This window comes from Pinus tabuliformis, chromosome 1_1 (genome assembly GCF_031772625.1).
Source record: "Pinus tabuliformis cultivar Carrire ecotype Pingquan chromosome 1_1, CPIR1, whole genome shotgun sequence".
Lineage (NCBI taxonomy): Eukaryota > Viridiplantae > Streptophyta > Pinopsida > Pinales > Pinaceae > Pinus > Pinus tabuliformis.
In genome coordinates this window covers 317830382-317850580 of record NC_142297.1, presented here as the reverse complement: position 1 = coordinate 317850580, position 20199 = coordinate 317830382, and the positions used below count along the sequence as shown (strand labels likewise).

General features: G+C 42.8%; 2 protein-coding genes across 2 annotated transcripts; one reads left to right on the top strand and one right to left on the bottom strand.

Annotated features, from left to right (window-relative positions):
• The first annotated feature begins 666 nt into the window (after positions 1-666).
• Positions 667-1686, top strand: LOC149212823 (uncharacterized). Its single transcript, XM_089388834.1, has one exon. The coding sequence runs from the start codon at positions 667-669 to the stop codon at positions 1684-1686; it is 1020 nt and encodes a 339-aa protein (XP_089244960.1).
• A 2865-nt stretch (positions 1687-4551) lies between these two features.
• On the bottom strand, positions 4552-9429 carry LOC149212822 (disease resistance protein RML1B-like). The gene is made up of 4 exons (XM_089388833.1): positions 8671-9429; positions 7454-8567; positions 6906-7286; positions 4552-6792 (listed from the first exon to the last, which is right to left on the bottom strand). Exons 1-4 carry the CDS (start codon positions 9303-9305, stop codon positions 5164-5166), a joined length of 3759 nt encoding a protein of 1252 aa, XP_089244959.1. The 5' UTR covers positions 9306-9429; the 3' UTR covers positions 4552-5163.
• Positions 9430-20199: the final 10770 nt, after the last annotated feature.

Sequence of the window (20199 nt, the reverse complement as noted above, 5' to 3'; positions counted from 1 at the left end):
TGGGCCTCCAAGAAGCATCCAATAATGTCATTGTCAACAAGAGAAGTTGAATATGTTGTCGCAACAACAACAATGTGTCAAGCAGTTTGGATGAGAAGAATGTTGAGGGATTTATGCCACGACCAAGAAGGAACAACCACTATTTTTTGCGACAATAATTCTGCAATTACACTATCAAATAATTCTTTCACAAGAAGACCAAACACATTGATGTTAAATATCATTTCATTAGAGAATTGATAAAAAATGGTGAAATTGTGTTACAGCGTTGCAGGTCACATGAATGGTTTGGAGACACTTTCACAAAGCCATTGGGACGTGAAAATTTTGTTTATCTCAAAGATTGTTTGGGAACTGTTAATGGCGGCAATTGTGATTAAGAGGCAGTGTTGGAAAATTAATCCCAACCACCACAGTGATCAAACTGACAACAACCATGCTTGCCAAGTAATTTTGTTTGCAAGTTGCGGATTTTGTTGGCAAGCTGAAGGACAGATTAAATGAAGTTCTGAGAAAGAGTACAAATTCTTCATTCCTCAACACATCAGATATTTAAATTCAAATGATCATTTAATAGAGAGTTGGTGAAATGGAGCGAAGCTCTGGTGGCGCTGGTTAAGAGAGGGCAATGACCTGTGGAAAGCCATATGGAAAACTAAATACAATATGCCTGACACAATAATTGAGATTTTAAGACAGAGAGAAACCCCCAGGGGTTCAGCAATCTGGGATCTAGCTCGTCAAAACAGAGATTTGGTTGAGAATCATACATTCTGGGAGATTCGAGGTGGAGAGGAAGCTAATTTCTGGGATGACAAATGGCAGCAGAAAGAAAGGATGAACAGAATTCAGAGGGTCCAACAGCTTCAGGAAAGAATAGAAGGAGATCGAAAATGTGTCAGAGACTATTGGAAAGAAAATGATCTGGATGGAATCTGGAGAAAATGGACTGAACCGACTGAGTGGGACAGGGAGCTAAGTCAAGATCAACAAGAAGCTTATATGAAAGAGGTGGATTCCAGGAAAATTAGAGCCCGCACTGGAAGGGACCTTCTTAGGTGGGGGAACTCCATGAAAGGATCTTTCACCATCAAAGAGGCATACTACTTAACAGATACGCAGGCCATAGCTGAGGAGAACCTAGATTGGAAGATTATATGGGGAAGCAACTGGTGGCCGAAAGTATCCCTATTCATATGGCTTGCAACTAAGAATAAGATCTTAACTTGGGACAGAATTCAAAAAAAAGGCTTTAGTGGCCCGTCGAGATGCTGTCTCTGTAACACTGAAGTGGAGACCAGAAATCACCTGCTGATTAACTGCTCGTTCGCAAAGAAACTTTGGATGGACACAAGAAGAATATTTGGCAAATCTGAGATAGGCCCCAGAGATTTCAACGAAATAATTTTCCAGTGGAATAAAGAGAAATTTCAATGTAAAGTTGTCAGCAGAGCATGGAATCTCATCTCAGGGTTAGTGCTATGGATGATATGGAAAGAGAGGAACCGTAGAGTGTTCCAGAATAAACTAAAGGATCCGGAAATAATTTGGGGACGAGCGGTCAATCTAATGAGGGAAACAATCCTGGTTGAGAAATGGGACGTGGAGGATTGGAAGGCAAATCAGTTTGAGGAGGGGATCTTGAACAATTTAAACCTAAAATTTGAGATGGTTCATCACAAGTAGAACACCAGACATAAGGCGCGAACCCAAAGTTCTAATAAATTTAGCTACCCCAGAGAAAACTTCATCAAATTAAACTTCGATGGAGCATTGAAAGGGAACCCTGGCGATGCTGGTTTCAGAGGCATTTTCCGGGACAGTCATAAGCAGGTAAGGTGGATTTATGCTGATTGGCGTGGAGAAATGACGAACAATGAGGCTGAATTTTGGGCAATTCACCAAGGGCTGCGAATTGCTTTAAGAAATGGATACACAAATTTAGAAATTGTTGGTGACTCCCAGATCGCGATTGAAATGTTGAAGAAGCTCAGCAATGGGAGAGATTGGGAAAAGATTACAAGCAGCTGGAGAACGGCTGGAATCGTTCAGGAAATAGCGGATTTATTGAAAAGGATTGAATAAAAACTAATCAACCACGTCAGAAGGAAAGGGAATCGCGCGGCCGATTTCATGGCGAATTGGGGATGCAAAGGTCGTGGCAGCACTGTAGACAGCCAATGGAAAGCGGTGCGCGGTAGCAGGGAGTGGGCGAACTTGGCAAAAATCATAAATGAAGAACATGATCAAGCTACGAGCGAGAATGCGGGGATCAATGAGCTGGATGGATGAGCGGGCGTGGAGATCCCGCTTAATGAATACAGGTCAGTCTGGACAGAGGGGCGATTTGATGACAGGCTACAGAGTAGTACAATGGCGGCGTGCGTGGAGAATGGCACAGGATCATCCCCAATGTGAAATAATAAATGCCCGCGATCGGAGAGGAGGGTGGAGCGGCATGTCAGATCTCCCGACAGCAGAAGTTAATCATAGAATGATGGCCAAAGGAGACATCATCCCGGAAAGTAATCGGCGGCAAGGCAAGGTTGATTTAGAGGCATACGCTAAGGGCAGAGAACCGATAAATATCCAAACGACGAAGGAAAAGCAGTTATTTAGTTTTTCCCCAATTTGGAAAGCAGCGGACAACACAGCTGAGAGACAGCAAAACAGGATAGAGTTTACTTGGCATCAGAGTATTCCCTGCGGCAGAACCGGTGTTAACATGGAAACCTGGCTGAAAACCAGGATGACAGAGGAGCAGTATAGTGCAATTGACAAGAACAAGAATCGGAAAGGTAAGGAAATTGCGAACGAGGAGCACCCAACTGAGATTTTGGAGATTGAGGACGAGTCCGAGGAGGAGGAGCCCCGAGGCGAGGGGAACAAGAGGTCTAACACACAGGACGGATTAGCAGACGAGGAGCATCAGCAGATGAAGGAAGACCACCCTGCTCCGCAGGCGGCGAAAGTAAGGCGTTACGGCATGAGAAGAAGAGACAGGGGTCTTGGCAGCGGTATGGATTCGGGCGGTAAAAGGGGTCGGGGACAGAGCAGGAAGGCATATGAGGAAGGCGAGAACTCCAGGCAGGAAGCGGGACCAGCCAAAAAAACGAGGAGGACGATGAATCAGAGAATTCGTCGGGCAGAGAGGGCTTATCAGCAGAACACAAATCCAGAAGTTAGAAGAATTATGCAACACCTGGAGGAAGAGTCTCTCCAAGACCAATCTGATGAAGAAATGGAGGACTGGGAATTCCTGCTGCATGATCCAGGCCACACCAGGGGCAGAATGTCTCTGTTTAAACAATCTCTTCATATTTACTGGGTTATGAAAAGGCTGCTGGCAAAAGCTTTAGAGCAAGTTGCTACTGAGATGGTGGAGATTGCGCAGGGTGGCCCTGATATGCGCAGGGAATTGAGTTTCATCCGCATTGCTCTGGAGAGGCAAGAGGAGAAACTAGATGAAATACAACAGCTGTTGAAGGGAGTTCACCAGGGTGCAGATGGAGGAGCAAACCAGCAACCTGCAATGGACGATGTTTGAAAAAAGATATGTTCAGGAAAGCTCATAGTCTTATCAACTATAGTTTTTTGCATGTTTTAGATAGGGAAGTATATTTTATGCAGACTAGTAGAATTAGAAGATCTCAAGACTGTCTTGTTTATCTTGCTAGGATTATCAGACTTTGGGCCTTTTATTTTTGGTCGGCCATTAAAAACTATAGATGGCTTAATTACTCGGTTTCCCCATGAGGGCGAGTTTATAATGTTTTTGATACTATGTAATGTTTTATTTTCTATCCAGTAATAGAAAGAGTACCACCTCAGCTTACAAAAAAAAAAAAAAAAATAGAAAGTTGGTGAAATGTATGGTCAAACATTTATTCAACAACTCTTAGTTAAAGTTTGCAACATGCAAGTTCTGAAAATCATATAATCATACATTTTGTACAAGCGTCCATATTATGTCTTAATACTTTCACTTCTCATGAATTAATGTGTTGAAATGTATGTATTAAAGATACATGTGAGAAAAGTCTTTAGTTTTAGTCCAAGTGTAAGTCTAAGAAGTGAAAAGGAGAAAATGGTGGAAAAAAATTTCATATATTTTGTACAAGGCCCCAATACTATGTCTTAATATTTTGACTTGTCATGAATTAATGTATTAAAATGTATGTGTTGAAGATACATGAATTAATGTGTTAAAATGTATGTGTTGAAGATACATGTTGTTAATATTTTGACTTGTCATGAATTAATGTGTTAAAATGTATGTGTTGAAGATACATGTGAGGAATTATTTAATGGAACAAATTTTGTTCGTCCGCTGAAAACAATTTGTTAAAATGTTTTAGAAACAATTACTCCACAACTCATGATTACAGTAAAAATCCCTGTTTTACTCGGTGAAATAGCGGCAACTGTGCTAAGTGAGACCCCTATGCCCTAAATATTTCAGGAGACCGCCGGCCCAACCCGGCACGTCCCCATCAGTCCCATTCAAAAAATATACCGAAAAAGGAATCCACTGTTCCGAGAGACATGTTTGGAATTGGATGTACGTAAATGTTGTTTAAAGAAACTTATGTTTTCTGCCCTGTTGGTTCCTTCAAATTACAGTTCCAAACGGATGAAATCACAGAATTCTAATACGAACATTCTAATAAATAACAAAAATATAATCTGGCGTTCTAACACATAAGTGCATATTCTGTTAACTGCAAATAATTATAATAAATATTAGAGAGGCCATGTGCTGGTTCCATGATTCTCAAATCCAGGATTTAGCTTTTTACAAATGAAACATTAAGTGGAAGCTCTCCTGCGGACGGCTGATTAACTGTTGTCGGTGCAAAAACTTCGTTCATTTTCAAATGTAGAGAATGCCGTTCCAGTACTCTCCCATCCCATTGCATAGCAGGACAGTCAGAGGCATCAAGCATCTCCAACGACCTCAAATGTTCAACACCTTCCAGCTGTTCTAATTCTCTGCAGCCATGATCTTCTAATCCTTTGCGCTCATAAACATCCAGAAGTGGTCCTGTGCTGGTTCCATGATTCTCCAATCCCGGATTTATCCTTTTACAAATTGAACATCAAGTGAAAGCTCTCCTACAGACCAAAGCTCACTGCCTGAACTGCATTCTTCGGCTTTGACTTTCAAATGTAGAGCATGCCTTCCTTCAATCGTTGGGGTAGCTGTTCCAGTACTCTCCCATCCCACTGCAAATTGGGACAGTTAGAGGCATCAAGCATCTCCAACGACCTCAAATGTTCAACACCTTCCAGCTCTTCCATTTCTCTGCATCCATGAACATCTAGTAGTTTAAGCTTTGTTAGCTGCCCCAAACCCTGTATTCTCTTCAGCCTTTCACATCCAGATGCCCGCAACTGTTCCAGAGACACCAATGTCTCAATGCCTGACAGTTCCTCCACGTTTATCAACCCGCTAACGTTTAGCGTTTGAAGCTTGGCAAGGCCACAAAGGCCATTTATTCTCTGCAAATTACGACAAGAAATGAAGGTCAGCTGGATAAGCGTACTCGGCAATGTTCCAACCTCAACTAGACCATTACAAGACTCCACTTCCAACTCAGTCAACAGTCCGAGGGAATCCGGCAAAGATTTCAATCTCTGGTAATCCACCAGCCTCAATTTTTTCAAATTCCTTAGGTCGCTGAGCGAAGGCGGTAGCTTTTCCAACGAAGAGCATTCTAATACCAAAACTTCCAAATTGGAGAGGTCTTCAATATTACTGGGCAATTCTGCTATATGTAATTCTGGGAGGGACGGTGGAAGTTGGAGAGGTAATAATTGGACTTTCCCACAACGCCACCCATAATCCATCTCCCACACGCTATGCCAATCCCTCTCCCACTTTCGCTGGTACTCCTGCCTCATATCCTCCATCAGCGTCTGCTTCTTCTTCCCCTCTTTCACGAACGCCTCCCTTGCCAATGCGTCACGCGCTATTTGCACGACCGGATACCAGGGCGCCTTCCGACTGTCGGTCGGCAACCGCGTCCATGGCCACATCCGCTTCCGCTCCCCCGCCGCCAACTCCGCCCCAAACATGTTACCAAAAAGTCCCCGCGCCTCACACGCCGCCTTCCACCCCGCCTCCCACCGCGTCTCCCACCCCGCCCCCCACAGCCACCGCCCCCGCGCCGCCGCCCCCGCCTCCCGCCACCGCGCCCATCGCACCCCCCAGCCCGTCCACCCCGCGTCCCACCCCGCCGCCCACGCCCCCCCCGCCTGCCACCCCGCCTCCCGCGCCCTCTCCGCCAACGCCAACCCCTCCACCATCTCCCTCTCCCTCTCCACCATCCACCCCTCCCTTCCCAGTCTCGTGAAGCTTTCCCATCTCAGTCTTTGTATTCTCATTCTCATCTTCAGTGAAACGTTGAACACGTCGAGGGAGGGGAGAACTCCAAGGTTTTTGATCGAGATAAATAATTTATAGCAGCCTGTTAAATTAAGACATTTCAGCCTTTTTAATTTCTGGAAAGAACTTGGAAGCCGAGCCAAACTGCTGGAGAAGGACAGATTGAGATGTTCGAGGTTGGTCAAATTGCCAATTAAATCAGGCAGCGACTTCATTTTCCGAGCATTTAGTAACTCAAAACGCTTCAAAGATGACAACCGACAAACTTCATCGGGCAATGATATCATATTATTCATCGAGGGTAAGCAGATGTAAATCTGTTCGAGGTGCTGCAGCTGTCCAATAGACTTCGGGAGCTTTGAGAGAGGAGCCCAAATCTCTAACTCCCGCAGCTGCAAAGGTGCCTGCAAAATATTAAAGTATCTCAACTATAATAAAGATACAGATTCAAATTTCATCCTTGCAGTGTGATTTATCCATAGTGATAACGCAGAAACTGGATAAGAAAATTATTTACCTGCGCTTTGCCTTGCCACAATGTTTTCAATTCGTTCCCAGCTACGGATAGGACTCTCAAATTTTCCATTGGAATATAGGAAGGCAGAGAAGAGTGACCGCACTTGTACCAGCGAAGCCATCTCAGGTTTGGTAAACCCACCATCCTCAAAATGCGTTCCAATAGATCATCTTCGGTAACAAGAAGTTGCAAGTTGGACATTGTAATACCCCGATAAAGAGTTTTGTGCCGGCTATTGCAAAGCTTCATCACGGGGTTCCCCCACAGCTTATGGGTCCTCCTTTTGAACCATGGTATATCTGACCGTAATGATGCATAATACTTTAACCCATGTCCAACCTCTGCACTAGGAACCATCCTAATTCCACGAACATCGCAATTCTGCAACAACAGACAAGAATTAAAAGATAGCGATTTTGTAAAAACAGTCAAAATTTGAAACACGGTGTTTCTCTAAAAACATTGAATTTTGAACATCGAACCCATCTTTCTATTGCCGTTAATATTGAATAAACTCTTTAAAGGCTTGAATGACTGAAAGCACTTACAGCTGATTGCTTTAACATCCGCAACAAGCCAGCAGTGTTCTCGTTCTCAGTCCGATCCCACAAGCGAGGATTGTGGAATCCTGAACTCTCAGCTCTCTCTCTTCCCAATTCTCTTAGGTGATCATGCATATGTATACAATTTTCACTGTCCACCTCAACAAGAGATTTGTTCTGTAGATTTTGAAATACAAGAGAGTCTGATTGGTCCCATACTTTTATGGCCGTGTCCTTCTTTTCTCCTATGAGAAAACAAGAAATATATAAGAATACATGTTTCTCTTCTTCATCGAGTGAATCATAACTAATTTTAAGGATTTGTTGTATATCAGGATGTACATATTGAATTCTGCTCAATTCGGCCTTCCAGTAAGTTTCATCTCTGTTTCCACGAAAATGACCCCCTAATACTTTTAAGGATAAAGGCAACCCACTGCAAACCCTTAAAATGTTATCTACCAGATATTGAAAACTGGGGGGTGGATGGGGCTGGTAAAAAGCATGGCGGCAGAAGAGCTCCGTGGAGTGATGTGTATTCAGACCACTTAACTTATAAATCGACGAATCTCGTATTCCTGACCTTACAAGAACATACTTGTCCCGGGATGTAATCAAAATTAAGCAATTTGGGGGTAAGGTGTCTTTAACTTCACGGGGCAAAAGTGCATCCAGCTGATCCAGATGATCTACATCATCCAAAATTAGCATGCCGTGAGAAAAGGATCGGAAACACGTTATAAGCTCCGCTTTACCTTCATCAACACTGTCTATTTGCTTGTCGAATCCAAGCAATCTCTGAAGAAGTTTTTTCTGCAAACCAACTAGAGAGCCTCCTCCGCTTTTAGCTGTATCTCTAACTTCAGATAAAAAGCAGGTTCTACGATAGTAGGAACTCTTCCGATTGAAGAGTTCTTTTGCCAGCGTTGTCTTTCCTATTCCACCTGACCCTGTAATCCCCGCGATCTTCGGTTTATTTTCAGGCAGTTGCGATAAGAAACCTTCGAAATGTCGCACCTTCTCTTCCAAACCCGTTGGATAACTGGCCACATAGAGCTCTGCTTTTTTGACCTTTTTCAACAAAAGTTCAACAACCTTATGCAGCAGCACCCCCTCGTCCCTGGTTATTCAAAACAAAATATATATAAACATTAAGAAATTAAGAAACAAACATCCATCTATATATTTACCGTAATATAGTACCGAGAGTGTTGAGTACTCACCCATTACAAGCGTCCAGCTCAAAACCGCTTATTTCTGAAACAGTAGCAAGAGCCTTTCTCCAATTTTCGATAGTATTGGAGCTATACCGTGGCTTCTCTTCCTGAGTTTCAGAGTCATATGTCGTTTTCTTTTCGAGATTCCGTAAGGCGTCAGCGTACACTCCATCTTTGCCCTGCGTCCACCGTAGATCAGCAGGTGTGACGTTATAGAACACTGGAATGATGGGAGCCTTCGATTCCAACATGTCGACAAGCTCGTCGAGACACCAGCGAGAATCCGCAAAACCAGGAGAGAAAATAGCCACATGAACAGCGGCTGTTGCAATAACATCTTTTATCTGAGCACTTATGTTTTCTCCCTCTTGCATTTCTGGTTTGTCCAGAAAGGCTCGCACATGATGTACAAGAAGGCGGTGATACAGATGGCTGGCAAATGTCTTCTTGACATCGGGGCCCCGATGGCTTATAAAGACATCGTGCCCGTAAGAAATGCTGCTGTTCTCATTGGTATCAACAGCCGTGGAGGCGGAGGTCGACGCCTCAAAGTCATTAGCAGCTCGGGGGTAATCGGGAGGAGAAGGCTGACTTTCAATTTCAATTTCAGAGAATGAAGTTGCAGGTAATGGGTATGCCATTGCTAACTGGAGTATGACAATAGAAACAAGAAGCTTTGAAGGGATGAGTAAATTGCGAGGGAGGAGCAGACTTATTATGAGTTGGGAGAAGAAATGCTGCCAGATTTAAATCTGTGTTTCAACGTAGATTCTTTGATGGCTTCTTTTTCAACGGAGAGTCTACCACTACATTTGTAGCAAAACTCGAGCAGCGTGTTTACTAGAAGACAACGACCCCACGGTGCAGATGCGAACGGCGTATGAGCTAATCAGTACAACTAACTCTATATGGTTTGCAATTTGACACGTATTAAGCATCTACCAACAAATGTTGGTTCGCCCAGCAGCGTTGGTTGAAAGCAGAAGATGCTCGTTATCATTATTGCGTGCTTAATGGAAATAACGAACCGCCAATGCAATTTGGATCGCACACTGCCATTTCACCTTTATCTATGTCCCATTCGTGTCAATACATGCTCTACTTTTATATTAACTTTCATAGATGCCATTCAAAATTTCGGAATGAAAATTCAATCCCAAGCTTTATTTTTTTATAAAAAAATTAACATTAATTAAAATAATATGAACTTTCTAAACATCAATTACTTTTATCTCATTATAAATTTTTTGAACATTGAAGCATAATGTTGTTACAGATTGTTTCAAAGTTTAATTCTCTCTAATAATAACAAGTGTTCTTACTTATATTAGTTATGTTTGTAATTATGATTAATTACAAGTTTTGAATAATTATAAAAATATGATGGTTAATTCAATAAAGTTTTTTAATATTAAGTGAAAATATTTAATTTAAGAAAAAAAAAAAAGCATGAATTTATAAATAAAATATGTTGTGTTTTCATATAGTAACGTTTTTAATTTATTTTTATATATTAATAAGAGATGGAGTTTTGAGTCTTTACTATTACATTTTTTTAATACAAATCAATCTTCTTGATTACATAAAATCATAGATCTTCACTTTTTCGACTAACTCAAAAGTTGTCTCTATCACACCGCTTAGCGTTATTATTCATGGCATTCTAGATTACTTGGAGGACCCACTTGAAGGCATTCAAATTTGGTATGACCCTACTGATACACACAAAGTTGCAATCACCTCATTTGAGAGTACACCTCTCGACGATAGATCCTTCAACACATGCAATGGTTAGACTATCACAATCAAGTGCATTTATTAAATCCACCAGATGTTCGATCCCTTAATTCCTAACTCTCCACCTTGATTTCTTGTTGGTGGTCTCAACATTTCTATTTTCAGTAAACCTCACTCCCCTCATTCTCTACTAGATGTTGTTATCCTTGAGTGCCTCACATCTCATACCCCACTGTTTTTGCCAACTAGTTGTTTATCCCCCGAGTCTATGTAATCTAATTTTCTAAGCAGGTTTCTTACTCTCGAGACATTTAGTGGATGTGCCCCAACAGAGTAGACCACCCGAGTTCCACTTATCAAGGAACCCTTCATCCAAAATAATAAATGCATAAAGAGAAAGGTGGAGGAGCCTAGTATAGTGTTCATTGAAAATACTCTGAAGGATGATCTTATATGATAAGACTATGTTATCCTCCTCAAGCTTGTGTAAACATAAAGAGGTGGTTTCCAGTAATGGTGGGGGGGAATGGGAAAGGAACATTTATCTTTTGTATTTTGTAAAGGCAGTCTGTCACTCTTGAACATGACACTCTGTTACTTTTTGTGTCGAGGTTGGGAAATCCATTTTCCTCTCAGTTGACCATACATAATTGAAAGTCTTCATATCAGTCTTTGGTCCTTTTCTACAAGCCTTGTGGTTGGTTTCTAATCCAAATTGGTTGATATTGAGCTCGAGATCCCCATATCCCGGGCCTCCTTCCTCCTATAGTGGATCCATCCCAGTCATTGTGGATCTCTTTCCTCCCTTCATGGATCTCTTAAATTCCACTCCTTCATATAAGTATAATGCCTTCAAAGAGAGTTGGGTTGTCATTTCAAACCTCTGAACTTACCTACATGCTACTCAAATTTCCATTGGAGTTCTTTTCATTTCAAAGGCTTGGGTTGAGGATCATTTCAAGGAGACTCCAACATCAAGGAACTTGGTTGTAAATCTCCTACTCTTTATCATTAATACAAATATTTGTGTCTTTCCCATATGCATGTGTTATAACATTGAAAAGATATAAGCGTTTATAGACGCCACAATTTTACCTGAAAATCAATTTTTTGCTACAATTTGGTAATTTGTTTTTCAAAAAAGTCCAACCATACAAGTGTTTAAATTGTTTTTTATGGTGGAATTTTTTCAAAAAAATCCAACGATACGAGTAAATTGTTTTTGATAGTGGAAATGGATTCAGCGTTATCAAAAACCCTTGGGCACCCAAATCCTAAAGCTTAATCGATGTAACTTAGATTTAGCTGCAAAATTATAGTCTCTTAAACTACTCTAAAATATATATATATAACTGTTTTTAAAATAGTATACATAGATAATCAAACTCATGAAATATCTTTAAACCACGTTAAAAAAAATACATGTTAATCAAAATGCCAAAAATTATAAAGTAAAATTTTAAACACTCTATATATCCAATCAAAACAACTTAATTGGGTGAATTTAATATACCCATGTTTTTTTTTAAAACCCATCTTTTAAACCTTTACGCATAAGTCGATGATAGCCAGCTTTTAGCGCGTGAATAAACCCCTGAATCTTGGCATTTCCTTGCTAACAGATGCAGTGGTCGATTCCAGAAACTATGATTTGCTATAGAGGCGATGGCTAGCAGGAATGACAGTGTTCTCTTACAACGATCTTTAGGATTTGAATTAAAACTCATGGATCTTACAACTCATTACACTCTCGATTGTGTGAATAGACTTACAGCTACTCTGAGGTGACACACTTGGGTGAATGTATCCCTTATCCAATAGCTCTTGCAGTTGCATTTTAAGTTCATTTAACTCGAGTACACTCATTCAGTAAGGGCATTTTGATATTGGGGAAGCCCCCATAATTAATTCTATTGTGAAGTCAATATCTCTTTTGGGCAGTAATCCTGGTATCTCTTTAGGAAACACATCTACAAATTCCTAAATGACAGGTATATCGACTAAAGTAGTTGCCTTATCCTTGGAGTTTGTGTAGCCTATTTAGATAGCATACACTTGACAACCCTTTCGTATACATTTACTTAACTAATTGGCAGTAATTGGTCACGGCTTAGCAACTGTTCTAATTCCCTAAATCTCTTGTCTAACACCCTCTTCTAAGAGATAGCTAATGGTTTTATCTTTGCAATTAACCACCGACCAATGATTTTCTAACCAATCCATTCCGATGAGTACATCATAAGATCCTAAAGGTAACATGTTCAAATTTACCCTTACTGGTTGTCCCGCTATTTCTAATGGACAGTTTTCTACCTTGGTTGTTACCCTATGCTTAGCTCCAATGCCTAGTTGCACTAACCAGGGAGTTTTAAATTTGGAAGAGTTTAAATGACATTAATCAACTATTTTGGGGTTAACATAAATCAAACTTGCTCCTAGATCAATCAGAATGGAGACATGATGATTAGAAGTTTTACCTTCAAAATCCACCATGGAAGGCTAATATTCAGCGTGATTGACCTCCAATGTTGCATTTATCTGGGAATTCTTTTGGAAAAATCTCCAACCGTGGAGGCTTCTTGAACATTTGCTACTTGCCCTGCTATGGTACGGCGAGGAAGTTTTGTAGTAATGGGGTTCCCCACAACCCCAACATCGCAATGGTGGCTTCTGTTATTGACTACCATTTGGTTTGTTGGATGTTTCAGTTATTCGACTCTCACCAGGTGGTCTCGGCTTCATTTGATTTTTCCTTGAAATTCCACTCAGTTTCTTTCTGAACATGTTCCTGGAACTGACAAGTTTTGTATTCTTAAAATTAGATGCATTGTCCTATCCTTTTCTAATTAGCCAGCCTTTGCTACCTTCTCCTTTCTGCTTCATTTGTTGATAGCAGATTATGACCTTCCGTATGGCTTCATCCATGGATTTCATATTGTCAAACTCTATTCTTTCTTTCATATAAGTTGGGAAAGTTGTTGACAAAGCGTTGCACCTTACTTTTTTCTCCCATATGTAAGGTATGTATCGTAATAACGACGTGAAATTAGTCACAAACTCATCCATGGTTTGTTGTCCCAACCTTAAATCATGGAATTCTTTTTCCTTTTCCTCATAAAATCGTTCAGTTAAGTATTTATCTTTGAAATGTTTTTGAAACTTATCCCATGAAACTTCTTGTTCATCTACTCCCCATACCATTTTGACTTCCTCCCACCATAAAGTGGCTTTTCCTTGTAATTGGAAAATTGCCAATCTTGCCTTTAAATTGTCTTCATATTCATAAATTTGAAAGTACTTGTTCATGTTTATCAGTCAGGCCTCAGCATCCTCCTCTTTTTCCCCTTCAAATGTAGGAGGTTTAATCTTCTTAAATTCCCCCTGCAACTCAGTTTTTTGTCTCTTATTTCCCTTGCCATCTAAGACATTTTCTGATCCTTCTTCCTTATCCATTTGTGTAAGGACCTGTGGTCCTTGGCATAACCGCTGGTGAGAAGTGCAACTCGTTTGATGGACGAGTGACTTGGGAACTTGAGCGAAGTGCTGCTCCATGACCGAAATACGCGAGGAACATATGTGTAATGAGCATGAGGAGGAGGAGTGATGGTTTATACATGGCATGGGGAGCGTTTGGCACAACCCACGGCCGACCTTACATGCTATGGCGACTTGGGCAAGATTGTTGGCCGACCAACGATGAACAAAGGCGAACGAGTGTGTGAAGGGGTGTTTGGCAAGTCAGCTTGGGCAGCTCGACTTGCCCAACCAAGCGTATATATTATATGCGATGTTGGAGCTTGGAATCAATTCATTCGAATGCAGTCTTGTGGTGATCAAGGAGGAAGTGTGAATAAGGTGCAGGTCGCAGCAAAGAGGGTGCAACTCTTATGCGCCCATTCTTGGGCAAGGCCGCACGGTGATACGCATAGGTCTCGGTTGCTGGGTGAAGGCGCGGGTGTGGAAGGCGCCCGTCGTTCGGTGAAGGCGTGGGTGGTGACTTGAGTGAAGTCGCCCGCCCGGCGTGTAGGTGGAAACGCGGAGGTGAACGGGGACTCGGGTGGGTCGCCCGCCCGCTGTGCAAGAGCAAATGCGGAGGTGTGTCTCGGGTGACTCGGGTAGGTCGCCCGCCCGCTGTGTGAAGGGTGACTTGGGTAGGTCGCTCGCCCGTTGTGCAAGAGGAAACGCGGGATGACTCGGGTGAGGTCACCCGCTCATTGTGCAGTGGTAAACGAAGTTCGGTTGAGGAGTACATTTGGCGGTCCGTGTGAGGGCACGCCTGCCCAACTCGGGCAAGGAACTTTGGTTGGCACATGAAGGTGTGGCCTTGATGTAAAATTGGCTAAGTATGAAACTTGGTGTTTCCAAGTATACTTGTAAAGCATTGTAAAGCTTTGTAAACATTATAATATATTGTATTTGGGCAGACTCATTGTTCAGGGAGATGCCCCTCCCTTTATACTGTGCAATTGTGTTCTTCATGTATAATTGCTGATGATAAGGAATGTGTATGGGTGTTCATTGGTATAAAGGAAACATAATAATACTTGGTTGTGAAAAACAAACTAAGTAGACTAATGGTTAGGCGTAGTCCATGAACATAAGTATTGGTGAAAAGAAAGTGTTCGGTGGTGCTGCACCTCGCCAAGAGCGGTTGAAAGACTACCATCGTCTTCGGCGTCGTGATAGTTGGTATCAAAGCAAGGTTGCTTGTGACAATGGTGTTGAAGCATTGAAGCTGATTCAGGATTGAAGAAGCTTGACAGTTGATGACAGTGGAAGCTGGTACTTGTAGGTGAAGGAGGCTGGTTTCACATACAAGTGGAACAAGAGCTGGTTCATGGTTGCAGGGAACTTGGTGAAGCTGGTGGACGGTCTATACTAGATCACAAAGAAGGAAGCTGAATGACAAGGCATGGCAGGTTTGGAAGAATGCAAAGGGAAGCTCTTGCTTACCTTATACAGGTTGAAGCAGATGAAAGAAGAGAATCCCCAGATTCGAAAGGAACTTGAAGTCTTGGAAAATAATGTTGAAGACGAACTTCTTCAACTTGGTTGGACAATGGAGCAGGATGAAGTTGCAGATTGTGCTAACAAGGAAGAGGAAGTCATGATAGTTGAGGATGTTGCAGACATGACAACGATGGAGGATGAACTTGAGATTGATCAAGTTGGACCAGGATCGTGTGGTTTGCAGACATGGGTGGATGAGCATACTCACATGGAGAAACCTCATGATGATGATGTAAGTACTATTGATACTTGTGTTTCACTTGAGCATTTGGTAGATGAACCGTATGCAGGGAAGGGCAAAGTCAGTTTGCCGATGCAAGGGAGCATCTTATCATGGATGTCTACGATGAGACCTTGTATGGAGAAGCAAGGATTGTTGATTGTTGCAGGACTTGTTGGGGTTGTTTATGACCTTATGGTAGAAGGTACAAAGGCCCGTGACAAGGGAGGAACATGATGATTGTTGCAGAGGATTGGGTCATGCTTTAGCCACATGGAGAATTGGCTAAGTGCCCGGCATGGCTCATGAACAGATTGGAGGAGGGCACACACTTGAGTATGATGATACTTGGGTGGAATTCTCATGGCCGAGACCAAGAGATAGTCTTGGTGGAGCCTTAAGTGGGGGAGCTATGATGGAGAGACTCATGTGATGATGATATGGTTAGGTGACCAAGTTCACTAAACCAAAGACTGCAGACTTGGATGAGGATGACCGATTGTTGTGATGGGTCTACTTAGTTGGACTGCATGGGCAACTTAGTCATGGACATCAAATTGGAGACATGGAGCACGGTAATCTTATGCAGGGACATTGTGCAGAAGCACTTGTAGAGGTGTCACTTATGGGCATCCAATGAGGAGTGCCAAGGCAGGGATGTTGTGCAGGTGGATTTGCTGGTGTGACATGGAGACTTATTATTTATGAGCCGATGAAGAGGTTGTGCACTCTTGTACAACAAGGCCATGGACTTGGATGGAGTTGTGAGCAGACTATGGAGCATTCCTACTACATGGAGAACTGAGGCATCTTGCAGAGACCTTTGGGCCGAGACTTGTATGCTTGCTAGAGTGTTGGTTGGAGATGACTCATGGGGCTCATGATGACATGAGATTGTTGTGACTTTTGGGGATTTCCTATATGGTGGGCTTGGAGGATCTGATGCATTGAGGAGTTGAGGTCATGTGTGGCTTGGAAGAGTGACTTAATGTGGAGGATCGATATGAGAAACTTTGAGTGATGGAGTTACAACGATGATGATGCCTTGGTGGCAACACTTGGGCATGGGTTGAGCTGAGACTTGACCACATTTTGACACATAGGAGCTGATTGATCTATGGTCATAGGCAGCACATGGATAGATGAGACAGGTGTATACTTGTTTCTATGGCAGACTTGAGGGATGGCACATACAAATGTGATGGAGGTAGCTTCGTGGACTTGGATTTGGCACATTGAGAGTCGGAGTTTGATGAGATGATCTCTTCACTTTGAGGAGATGGATGTTTTGTAGATGGATGATGTTGGGATAGATGCGACTGCTTTCATGCAGCACATTGACACCAAACATCAGGGACAGCATGTTGCAGACGAGATGGAGACTACTTCATGGACCTGAGCATGGCTTACACTTGTATAGAGATGGATTGTTGATCAAGTTGACGATGTGACAGGATGTTCAGAGAAACGACTGATGGTGGCATGAGGATGTGCATTCTCATGGTTTGAGCGCAATAGTTGGAATGATCACTCGACTAGTTCAGACATGGTGGCTAGCATGTACAGAGATGTGTTAGCATTATGTTGGAGTATCATGGCAGCAGTTCACACAAGGACGACACATGATGAGGTTGACACGATATGTTGCAGAAAGTATGTAGCTTGAGATGGATGGATTATCCTTCCACGATGGGGAGCAACACGTGGAGATTGCGACAAGATGGTCGATGGTCATGGATTGAGATGATCTTCCGATGTATAACATACCAATGGGGTGTATACCTTGGTATGGTGATCTTGGTGACAGATGGTTGCCGGGACGAGATATTGTCAAGGATGACAATGACTTCCAGTGGGGGAGGATGTAAGGACCTGCAGTCCTTGGCATAACCGCCGGTGAGAAGTGCGACTCGTTTGATGGACGAGCGAGTTGGGAACTTGAGCGAAGTGCTGCTCCATGACCGAAATATGCGAGGAACATATGTGTAATGAGCATGAGGAGGAGGAGCGATGGTTTATACATGGAGTGGGGAGCGTTTGGCACAACCCACGACTGACCTTACATGCTATGGCGACTTGGGCAAGATTGTTGGTTGATCAATGATGAACAAAGGCAAACGAGTGTGTGAAGGGGCGTTTGGCAAATCGGCTTGGGCAGCTCGACTTGCCCAACCAAGCGTATATATTATATGCGATGTTGGAGCTTGGAATCAATTCATTTGAACACAGTATTATGGTGATCAAGGAGGAAGTGCGAATAAGGTGCAGGTCGCAGCAAAGAGGGGGCAACTCTTATGCGCCCATTCTTGGGCAAGGCTGCACGGTGATACGCACACGTCTCGGTTGCCGGGTGAAGGCGTGGGTGTGGAAGGCGCCCATCGTTTGGTGAAGGCGTGGGTGGCGACTTGAGTGATGTCGCTTGCCCGGTGTGTAGGTGGAAACGCGGAGGTGAATGGGGACTTTGGTGGGTCGCCCACCCGCCATGCAAGAGCAAACATAGAGGTGTGTCTCAGGTGACTCGGGTAGGTCGCCCGCCCGCCGTGTGAAGGGTGACTTGGGTAGGTCGCCCGCCCATCATGCAAGAGGAAATGCGGGGTGACTCGGGTGAGATCGCCCGCCTGTTGTGCAGCGCTAAACGAAGTTCGGTTGAGGAGTGCGGTTGGCGGTCCGTGTGAGGGCGCGCCTGCCCAGCTCGGGCAAGGAACTTTGGTTGGCACACGAAGGTGTGGCCTTGATGTAAAATTGGCTAAGTATGAAACTTGGTGTTTCCAAGTATACTTGTAAAGCATTGTAAAGCTTTGTAAACATTATAATATATTGTATTCGGGCAGACCCATTGTTCAGGGAGATGCCCCTCCCTTTATACTATGCAATTGTGTTCTTCATGTATAATTGCTGATGATAATGAATGTGTATGGGTGTTCATTGGTATAAAGGAAACATAATAATACTTGGTTGCGAAAAACAAACTAAGTAAACTAATGGTTAGGTGTAGTCCATGAACATAAGTATTGGTGAAAAGAAAGTGTTCAGTGGTGCCGCACCTCGCCAAGAGCGGTTGAAAGACTACCACCGGCCTGGGGGCGTGACAATTTGGTTCTCATCCATTCCAAAATATTCCGCTCTTTGTTGGTGTTCCTCATTTATGTTCTCACCTTCAGGGCTGGGATTTGGATGCCTTTGGTTTTGTTTATTGGAAAGGCTCTTCAAAATCCTTTCTTGTTCAAGTCTCAATCTCTCATTATTAGCTCTTAAAGTTGTCATTTCAGTTTGGTGTTATTGCACAGTTTCCAATAACATTGTGTTTATATTGCTGCGATGGTCTTCTCCTAATTGTGCCCATACTTCTGGGTCGGTTCTTGTGAGTGGTGTAAAATATGTTCTCGAGGTCATCCTTCTTGTTGGATTTGATGACGTCCATCCGTGCATGTTCGACTCCCCTCTCTCAACAAAAATGTTGTGTTATTCTACATTGTCCATTCAAGTATCATTGTTGAAACATGTGGCTCATCCTAACCCTACAACTAATGTAAACATCGACAGTGGCTAACAATGGCCTTCCCAAGATGAGAGGATAGACATTGAATTTGGTTTTGGGTTAGAGAACCAAGAAGTCAGTAGGATACTCCCAGGATTCAATAGACACCATTACATCCTCAACAACTCCATCTACTGTGGATCTATCTAAAAGTTGCAACACTGTAGTGGTTTTTCTCAATCAAGGTATGAGGGAAAATGATGCCATCAATGTGCACATCTACTACTGGACTTCCAAGGTCTAAATATTTTGGACAAATCACTCTCCCCCAACATCAAATCATATGATTGGCCAATGACATTGATGGTGGGGTGTCCCTCTTTCTCCTCCTAGGGTGTTTGCAACATTTCTCCTTGATAAGCCTATTATAAATTGGAACATCCTTAATATCTTGGAGGAGGGGTATTTTAACACACAAATTCTTCAATTCTCCCAAAATTTCATTCTCTTCTTAGGTGTAATAGCTAGGATGGATCAATATCTCAAGAAAAGGAGGTGGATTTACTTGAGGGGTAATCTCTTCCTTTTCCTCTTCAAGTTCTTTAGGTGGATATGGTGGTTGGTTATCTAGAAGCAATCTTCCAAACCTACGATTAACTTCTTCTATCTCCGTAGCATAGGCAAGGTAAGATGTTTCTCCACTGTAGACCTGTTGTGCTTGCTTGTTATTTGGGTTCAGATTGGGTTGAGTAGGCATCTGAGGTTGCTTGGGTGGAGTAGGATGAGTGAGTTGTGGTTGAGGTGGAGGTGGAGGCAGTAAAGTAGGAGGTTGGTTGAGTTGAGGCCTCCACCCTTGTGATGGGTTGTTCCATTGAGGAGGTTGATAAGCATATAGTTGAAATGGTTGATTGACAGGTTGGGGAGGATATTGAGGAGCATAAGGCCAAGAAGGAGGTGTGGACCATGATGGATGAGTGGAAGAGTACCAATGTGGAAAGGTTTCATTTTGGTTGGGATCGTAATAAGAGTAAGATGCACCTTGCATGCCCCGCTAGTATGGCTGAAATCCTGGAGACCTATTTTGATTTAT

Excerpts from the sequence above, each read along its gene's own strand:
- LOC149212823 (XM_089388834.1), top strand. The coding sequence starts at position 667 with ATGCCTGACACAATAATTGAGATTTTAAGACAGAGAGAAACCCCCAGG.
- LOC149212822 (XM_089388833.1), bottom strand. The coding sequence starts at position 9,305 with ATGGCATACCCATTACCTGCAACTTCATTCTCTGAAATTGAAATTGAA. Across the intron at positions 8,568-8,670 it reads GAGCTGGACGCTTGTAATGG|GGACGAGGGGGTGCTGCTGC; the intron begins GTGAGTACTCAA and ends TTGAATAACCAG. Across the intron at positions 7,287-7,453 it reads GGATGTTAAAGCAATCAGCT|AATTGCGATGTTCGTGGAAT; the intron begins GTAAGTGCTTTC and ends CTGTTGTTGCAG.